General features: G+C 37.2%; 1 protein-coding gene across 1 annotated transcript in view; it reads left to right on the top strand.

Moving 5' to 3' along the window:
- The window catches only part of KIAA1407 (KIAA1407 ortholog), an 86,143-nt gene that overhangs the window by 46,175 nt on the left and 30,212 nt on the right, over positions 1 to 9,756 (top strand). Inside the window, exons 11-14 of the mRNA XM_008580141.1 lie at positions 4,055 to 4,515; positions 5,313 to 5,425; positions 7,385 to 7,467; positions 8,209 to 8,310. Of these exons, the coding sequence (XP_008578363.1) occupies positions 4,055 to 4,515; positions 5,313 to 5,425; positions 7,385 to 7,467; positions 8,209 to 8,310 (759 nt within the window). The remainder of the gene's footprint in view (positions 1 to 4,054; positions 4,516 to 5,312; positions 5,426 to 7,384; positions 7,468 to 8,208; positions 8,311 to 9,756) is intronic.

The following is a 9,756-nucleotide window of genomic DNA, read 5'->3' as shown; positions in this document are numbered from 1 at the left end:
TGAAAGCTCAGTGCAAATGGGTCATCAGGCATCAGTCTACTTGAGGAGGCCACAGCCACAGTGGGTCCACCGGTAGGAAATGGAGAGGTATGCTGTTTTTCCTTTGGTCTTCCTATTTATTAAACACTTGCATTTGAGCTTTGTGCTTTTGTAGCCTAGGGTATGTCAGCCATGACCAGATTGGTTTGTCCAGGCTATCAAAAGATTAGAGCTGGGCCGACCCCGTGGCGCACTCAGGAGAGTGCGGCACTGGGAGCTCAGCGGCACTCCCGCCGCAGGTTCGGATCCTATATAGGGATGGCCGGTGCACTCACTGGCTGAGCGCGGTGCGGACAACACCAAGCCAAGGGTTGCAATCCCCTTACTGGTCACCAAAAAAAAAAAAAAAAAAAAAAAGATTAGAGCTGCTGTAGTGCACAAAGATTACATTTCAGGCAATGTTTATTTTCTTGAACTGAATCTTCTTATAATCACATATAAATCTTGGTATAGTTGGAAGTTGGTAGGGACATAATATGGAGAAGGTATTTAAACCAACTGAATGAAAGACTCCTTTAGAAACAGACAGATAAAGCATTGTTTGTAACTCTTGAGCTCTTCTTATTTGGTCTTCAGACGTTTCCTTTCTAAATGAGCTTGTGACTTATAATAGGGGAATTTTTTAATTTTTATTTTTCTAATAAGAAAAGTCATATGTACTAGTTGCAACAACTTACTAGGAGAAAATCACAGAGAAAAAAGAAAAATAACATGCAATTCCATCATCTGTAGATAACCACTAACAACATGTTCACGTATAACCATTTAGTCTTTTCTGTATTCAGGCATATGCAAATTTGACTTTTAATATTTTACTCAGTTTTTAAATTTTCTTCAGTCAGGTGACTGAGAATATCTAGTCTGCCATAATTCAGGAAAAGGAAGGTCATGTTTTGTTTTGTTTTTTCTTCTTAATGCTAATGTAATTATTCTATTTTACTAAAAAAAATTTTTTTTGCACTTTCACAGTGTAACAGGAGAATTTTCTATGTGACTAAGAAAATTTTCTATGTGACTAAGAAAATACTTCTGCAACAGTAGTTCTCAATTAGGAGTATACCTTAGAATCAGCCCTACTAAGTCAGAATTTCTAGATGTGGGGCACCTGTACTTGTTCTTAAAGTTCCACAGGTGAACCAAACACATAACCTTGCTTAAAGGACTACCATTCTGTGCCATAATTTTGCAATAGCTGCATGATGTTCTACAATGAACCATAAGCTAGAATCTGTTTAACTTCTCTATTGCTGGAACTTAAGTTGTTTCCATTTTGCCACTATTACAAACAATGCTTCAGGGAAAATCCTAGTAGCTAAATCTTTGCATACATCCATGATGCTTTACATAGGATAAATAACTAAAAATATTTTCTATAATTCTATTTTCATGTTATTGCTTTAACATTTGCATTTCTTTGATTACTAACGAAGTTAAGCATTTTTTATATTGTATGTGTATAATATATATGGATATAGAAAGATAGATATACATAGTGACCTGTCTCTTTATGCCCTTTGTCCACTTTTCTTTTTTTTCTTTTTTTTCTTTTTTTTTTTTTGTGACCAGTAAGGGGATCGTAACCCTTGGCTTGGTGTCGCCCACACCACGCTCAGCCAGTGAGCGCACCGACCATCCCCATATGGGATCCAAACCCGCGGCCTCGGGGCTCCCTGCGCCGCACTCTCCCAAGTGAGCCACAGGGTCGGCCCCCTTTGTCCACTTTTCTATTTGATTGCATATCTATTTCTTATTTATAGGAGATCTTTATATTTTTAAGACTACTGATATTATTACATTTGTTGCAAACATTTTTTCTATTGTGTCTTTTGTCTTTTTGGGTTTGGTTATGGTGTTTTGTACTATACATAGTTGTTAATTTTTTATAAACTCAATCCTGTCAATTTTTTCTTTTATCATGGCACTTGTCATGTTTAAAAAGCCTTTTGGGGATGATCCTGTATCCCTTCACCTCTACCTCCATGTGATGCTGTTAAGTACTTAACTGAGACATGTGAAATTAAATTGGGCACTGGAGGGTTCCCAGCCTTGATTTTTACCCTGATTACTGCCAGCAAGTATGCTGATTTTAATTTAAGCTTAGTTTCGGCAAAGGGGGATCATGAGGATGCTTATTGGGACTTATGTAACATTTTGGTCTCATCCCCTAGGCAATTTATCTACCTTTATGTCAGTTAGAGAATTCTGTTTCCCTTGAGACCCAGGGGAGAATTCTATCTTAAGACATAGTTGTATGGAAGCTTTTACCTTACAAAGTTCTACTCTTGTTATCTTTCAATAAATCAGCAGAAAATATTTTCTACTTGTGCAAAACAGATAAATTACTATATATATATATATATATATATATATATATATATTTAGACTCAAGAAGAAAAGCCTCCAAATCTCTGAAATCAAGAATAAAAGATTTTATGATGAAAGGATAATAACTATAAAAAAGAGAGCAAATACAAATGGGCTATATAGTAGACTCTGTTGGTTACTAAATAAACTAATCTTTTCCAGAGTGTAGAGTAAAACTTGAACAAATGAAAATATAAAATCTTTAGTTAGGTGCTCATTAATTATACAATCACAGGAACTCATGTAGCAAGAACACACATTTATACCTTGAAATTTTTCAAAATTATCAGTTAGCTAATATGTGATTTTCTCTAATTAAGCCAGACTGTTCACTCCTGTTCCAAGTACAATCTGTACCATTAAGCTTTTCTTTCATTCTCTTATTTTCACCCTAAAAAGTTACCTTGATCCAAAAGAAATCTTGTTGCTGTTCTCAAAGCTTTTACACAGTGTTGCTGGGTTAATAACATGTCTTTACCACAAAGTTTAAACGAGCTATGTAAAACATTTGCCTTGCTTGAGGCTAAATTACTTAAGCAGGTATTCTCATGGATATAAATGTCCACTGACATTTCTGAAATAAAAAGCTTATATTAAAAAATCTTTAACATGTCAGGGTTTCTATATATCACATTTTAGCTGAGTCTGTAGAAAGCATTTTCATCATCACAAAAAATATTTTTGAGTACCAGAGGATGGCACCCTGTTAGAGCAAGAAGCTTCTGCTATTAGATAACTCACAGGGTTTTCCTCTTTACACCACTGCAGATGGCAGAATCAAAAACCGGTCAGACCTTAGACCATAGTATCAAACCATACTAGAAGAGACACTTTAACTTGAGATTATTTTGGCCAGGACAAGTTTTTCTGATTAAGAATTCTTGTTTCCCTTCCCTTCTGTATAGAACTTGTAATTGAGTATGATACTTTATTCTATTAAATGAGATTTATATGATAAAGCTTTGAAAATTATTAAGTCATATGCAAATAGAAATTATTAGATAATGCAGATATTTGCCCAGTGATCCTGGGCTTCCAAACATTCCCCACAAATAGATAGTTCAGGAATAGCTAGAGACTGTAAGCTAGGCTTTAAACCAGGCCTTGATGCTGAAATAAATAAATACATTGTACTGTGGCAAGTGATTAATTTACTAGTGGCAGGAGAGACATTGAAAGAACAGAGCTATTATTGATTTGTAAAGATATTCTTTAGTTTTCAGACATTCTTGAGAAAGAATATATCCTTTGCCACAAATTTTCCAAATCGGCAAAATTCAGAGTCAATTCATACATATTAAAATTTCCATAACATGTATTGGGAGTAATCTTGCCTAATTCACAAATGAACTGTCCAAATTAGAAATTTTTAAGAGAACATTTTCCCTATTGCAAATGCCCTGGCCATGGCAATGGTTCACACATCTGCTGCTGCTACTTTCCTTCCCAGTTTTCATGGTGAACAGCAGTGCACATTCTAAGAGTGGCTCACAGAACCTGAGCTGGTAGCATCTGAGACAGCCAGCCCAAGAGCACTGAGCAACTCTAACTGGGTGCAGGGCAGTTGTGCCATTGAACAAAACAATGCTATCTAGGTGAATGTTGGATTTCATCAGCATAGTTCTTTAAATGGCTGTTCCTTCTTTCTCAGGTGACTGCTGTGCCCCCTTTGTGGGAAAAGCCTCCCTCAAAGAGCAATGGTTGTATACCCAGACTTCCCCTAGGAAGAACAAGAAAAGGCAACTTGCAGGATCCCCTTCAGAATACCCTTCTGAACACACCTGACAATAAGCAGCTCAAGACCCTGGATGCTGAGCCCTCCCACCAACCTGGCAGCAATGGGAAGTTAGGAACCACCAACCAGAAAGCAGAACCCATTTGCATGGGTCATTTCCACAACCGCCATGTCTTCCAGCAACAGCTGATTGAGAAGCAAAAGAAGAAACTTCAGGAACAGCAGAAAACAATTCTTGAGCTGAAGGAAAACCAGCAGCTGGCAGAGGCTCGGTGGGCAGCTGAGCATGCTACAGTAGTCACAGAAACACAGAGCCGCCTGTTGTCAAATCCCAGAGGAGAAGAGGAACCAAAAAGAACCTGCCAGATGCCTCTGAAGTACGTCCATTGTATGAGAACACCCTATGGACTTGTTTTATGGGACTTTTCACTTCAGGGTAGAGAGTCTCCTGAACTTCTTTGCCCTGCTTATAAATGCAATGCTGTTTTCCTTTTTGTGTGCACTCTCAAAGCAAAGAAGCCCCATATATTGTGACTGGTACATGACCCTTTATTATAAATAGACATTTAAAGCAAGTGGCTGCCTCAGGATTCAGTTATACAGTTTGTGTTTGGGTTGTGGCTGCCTTAGTCTAAAGCTCTGTTACGATACCAGTAAAAGAGAAAAATGTGTACTTGCTTTAACTAGATTTCTGGGTTTCTGATTTTGTATAGTGCTGAGAAGCCAGGTCGGACAACATCAGGTCCATATGGAGCAGCCCCTGAGCTGGCTAGTTTCCTAGTTTAAATTTTTAGGTGTTTGCGATAAAACTAAACACCTTTGAGCCTGGGATAAGAGTCCAAATTTCTCAAAATTCATGTAAAATGGTATTGGATATGCTTGAGACATATTCACTATGTGTGAGAAATGGTAGGATAAGAAGTGGTGATACCTATTGATTTGAAGCAATAGGATGGGAATCAAAGTGCTTGACTTGCACTGTAGAGTCAGGCCAATCACTCAACCTTTCCATACCTCATTACACCAGTTTATAGAGTAAGTAAAATAATATGTGTTTATCGCAGAGAGTAAGGATTAAGTAAAGTTTGTAAAATGCGTTGAGTTCCCTCAGGTGAGAGGGCTTTGAAGGAAGCTGGTTGTTGGACTGAATTGTTTTCCTTTTTTTCCCCATCAGTTCACCTGTTGCTTCCCCTGGGACTGAAGTCAGTAGAAGTGACTCCCGAAATTCTCTTTCTGGACCCAGAAGGAACCCAAAGCAGCTGACGGCACCCCATCCCATACTGAAAGGCAGGGCTGTCTTGGTCGTAGCCCTGGTGGTGGTGATCTTCCCTCGTAGGGTAGAATATGCTGGGACTAAATCCTGGCAACTCTTAGCTTTTGATACTTGGCAAAAGCTGGTCAAAATTTAAGACAGGTTGACATGTGAGGAGTGGAGGGCACCAGAGAGTGCCACTACTTTGTTCCTGTCCCTTTGCCAACCTTTTTGGCCTTCCCAGCCAACAACAAAAAACATTGCTGAAAGCTGTATTGTTTTTCTGTAACTTGAGATTTGGATTGTGGAAAAAAAAAATGGGACAGTTACACAAATGAGAAAATTTTGAGTAGCTGCTAAGGCTAAACATTGATAAAGATCACCTACCACTATATTTTGTTAATGTTAAAATGTTGATCAGTTTACAACAATACAAGTCAAGTTATTTACATCATTTTACAATGAGTTGTGCCTTGATGATAGGATTTTAGTAGTGAAATCTACATACCAGATGTTTTAATTTGATAACATTTTTATGTCCATAGAAACCTTTATTTAACCTAAATAGCAATGCTATGAGAATAGAATCATTCCTCACAACCCACCTAGTGAATCTGTTAATTGTTCTTACTATATACTTAGTTACCCACTGCACATGTTTGCATATGGTGGTCAGCACTTTGATCATTATATTTTGGATGGTAAATTTGATTTTTTATTTGTGGCAAGATTACTGCCCTAACAAGAAGTGAAAACATCTGAAGGACACTGTGCCTGCAGTCAATTTCTGTTAATGAAGAAAATGACAGTCCTTGCAATGACTATCTGCCAGGACAGCAGTTTATGCCATCTTTGCCCAGTACTAAGGCTGACCAGGAAATGACCAGTTCAGTGTGATAATTTTTTTTAAAGTATTGTTTAATCAAGGAGTTAACTATTTTAGAATCCCAGTCTGCTTTTCAAGTGTAGTAGTCTTTAATGATTAGATCTAGAAAAGATGGGGAAGGGCATATTCTCAGAGACTCTGCTTCTCAGGGCTCTCTTACTTTAATCCCCTAGTCTATTTCTGCCTTCTTAAAGACAATCTCATTCCCACCATCTGTGGCATCACCACTATTCCTTTGCAGCAAAGCAGACACTTAATATCTGTGAGAAATAGCCTTGTGAGTTTTTTGTTTATTAATTGTTAAAACTTGGACTTAAATTCTCTTCTCTATAACATGGCACAAGGAACTGAAAGTAGCCATTGGCTGGCTTAGGTGAGCAGAACTGGATACTCCATCCACCCATGCCCCTCTTCCTTTGAAAGCCCCAACTGATTATAGAGTCCTATTATCAGACCATCTTGCACATTTGTTTCTTTTGGATCGATATTTAATAAACTGTCAAGAACAAGAGTCTGACACTCAAATTAGTTCAGATGCCAGTCCTCCAAATGCTTAGTACAATTCCATTTTCTGCCCATCTGGATATCCAGGCCTTAAAACTATATTAAAATATATTCTTTGTGACCACAAACTTTTGTTTGTTGTTGTTACATGTATAGACATACGTACAACAACTTAAGAAAGCCTCACTTAATGAGATTTGAGGAATGATTCTATTCTTAAAGTATCTGTTAGATATAATTAAAGTTTTCTATACTCATCAAAGGTATAATCAAATTAAAATGGTTTCTGGGTTTCAATCACTAAAAGTCTATCATCAAGGCACATTATCCTATTTAAACCAGTAGACAGTTATTCTAAAAAAAATGTAAACAAAAACATAATTAATCTACAAATTGTTCATCATTGCTGAGCATCAGATTGTAGGTCTTTAACCTGTAAGGTGTATATAAATTTTATATGTCTATATATTTTTTTTTCTGAGATTATGACCACTCAACTTGCAAGAAAATACTAACAAAACACTAAATTTTACTATGAAATGGAGACATTTCTTTTGCAATGTTCCTCATATTTTTATATTGGAACTCTGTTACTATTTTCTAGCTATGGAAGAGAGAGCGATTCAACGAGCTGAACGTAGGCGGATCTTGGCAGAGAGGAAGAAAAAACAAGAAGAAGAGAAATTGGTAATAAATTCAGAATGCAAACTGAGGCAAGAAAAAGGATTTGTCTAGGTCTTTCTTAAAAAATGAAACCTTGCTTGTTCAAGCCTCTTGAGACAATAGAGTTAGACTGGCTTCAAAAAATAGCTTTTGGCCTACTAGACTGAATTCTGTGACAATTTTAGGAAAATAAGGGGGAAAAACAACAACATCATTTGCATAGCAGAGAGGAAGTGTTATAAAGTAGATGGGAGCTAGCAAATTGGAAGATTTACACACAAATAAGATTAGTGTGATAATGATAGATGCCCAACCTAATGAGTTTACAGAGGGGAACAGTTCTTACCCTCCACAGTTTTAACCTAGACTATCAGAAGTAAATTTTGCACCTACCAAGGAAAAAATAAACAGCTCCAGCAGTTGGGGGGGGGGGTTTTGGTGAAATGAAAGAAAACAGTTTTTTATTCCCCATACTGTTTATAATTTGGATTTAGTATTCCATAGATGACAGTAAGAAGTAAAAAGTAATAATTTTATGATGAAAAATTAATGGTGTAATTCATGCTCAGTCTCACCTTCCTAAGTATTTGGAAAAATGATTTTAAGTTATACAACTGACCACATGTTGGTTGGGTTTTCTACTTTTATCACAAAGTGCAGACTTCTTCCAGAGATAGGGCAGATACTTGACTTTTCTCAACATAAAAGATCTTATTTCCGTACAAATTGTGGATTTTCATTTTTCTTCATTCTGATCTCCATCAGGCCCAGTTAAAGGCCCAAGAGGAAGAGTGTCAAAAGAGGGAGGCTGAAGAAAAACAGGCTCAACTTGAGAGAAAACGAGAAGAAAAGAGACTGAAGAAAGTGGTTAGTAGTGTCTGTTTCATTAGTTACCTGTCTCTTGAGGCCTATTGTATGTGATACTGTGGCCCTGTTCACCTTCCCTATCCCAGAGCTTCTTTCTGGAATGCTCTTCTCTCTTCTCTACCTCTTTTCTATATCTTATTTAGTAAAAACCTACTCATTGTTCAGATCTTAGCTCGAACATGACTTCTTCCAGATTAGCCTTTCCTGTCCTGCCCACCCTTCTCGCCTCCCAAGTTTAGGTTAGTTCCCTCTTTGTGGACTCTCATCAAGTATCTTTTCTTCAGAGCATACTGATGCTTATATTATGCATCTATTTTGTGGCTGTTTTATTAATTTCTACATCCACAACTAAACTGTAATCTCCATTAGAATAAACAAAGCAGTCTGTTACTGTATGGGCTAGCAGTATACCTGGCATATAATAGGCACTTGGCAAATATGTGTTGAATGAGTGAATAGATGAATAAACAAATGGAAGAAAACACACACAGAAAAAATAAGAAACAAAGCTCTTACTTTCAAGGCTGTTAAATTTTAGTTAGGAAGATAAGATTTAGAAATGCATATCTGTCAGAGACAAAATAATAGAGCATTTGCTTTTGTGTGCTACACAGACTCAAAGCAATCAAGAGAATAATGTAAGGTAAGGTCCATGAAGATTTTGGAGAAAATAGAGTCATTTTCATGGAAAGGAAATTTGAATTGGGAATTGTATTAGTCAAGGTTCTCCAGAGAAACAGAACCAGAGGGATATATATACTCATACAGGAAGAGATTCATGAGGAATTGGCTGATGTACTTATGGAGGCTGAGTCCTATGATCTGCTGTTTGCAATCTGGAGACCCAGGAAAGCCATTGGTATAATTCTTGTCCAAGTCTATAGGCTGAGAACCAGGGGAGTCAATGGTGTAAATCCCATTCCAAGGGCAGGAGGAGACTGATGTTCCAGCTCAAGTTGGCAGGCAGGAAGCAAAAAGGGGTGAATTCCTCTTTTTTCCTCCTTTTTGTTCTATTCAGGTCCTCAACAGATTGGATGATGCCCACCAATATTAAGGAGGGCAATCAACTTTACTGAGTCCACCAACTCAAATGCTAATCTTGTCCAGAAGCACTTTATAGACACACCCAGAAATAGTGTTTAATCTTACACCCCATGGTACTGTCAAGTTGACACATAAAATTAACCATCACAAGTCCACCCCTTGTCAACATGGAACCCATACACATCTCTTTAAACCATACTTAATCTGCAAATTAAGTCAATAGTAAGATCATAATTCTGCCTAACGTGATGCAACTATCTGGTATACAACTGAAAATGTACTAACACCTTCCTCGGAAGAGGAGGTAAAGTTCTTGAGTGATGTTTGCTCTTCTCTTTGATACTCCATACTTAAATACTATGATATAAAATTAGCAATACTAAAGTACTGTGATATAAAATC

Source organism: Galeopterus variegatus, unplaced genomic scaffold, assembly GCF_000696425.1.
Source record: "Galeopterus variegatus unplaced genomic scaffold, G_variegatus-3.0.2 Scaffold84, whole genome shotgun sequence".
NCBI lineage: Eukaryota > Metazoa > Chordata > Mammalia > Dermoptera > Cynocephalidae > Galeopterus > Galeopterus variegatus.
The sequence above is the reverse complement of the archived record's forward strand: the minus strand, read 5'-3'. Positions and strand labels throughout refer to the sequence as shown.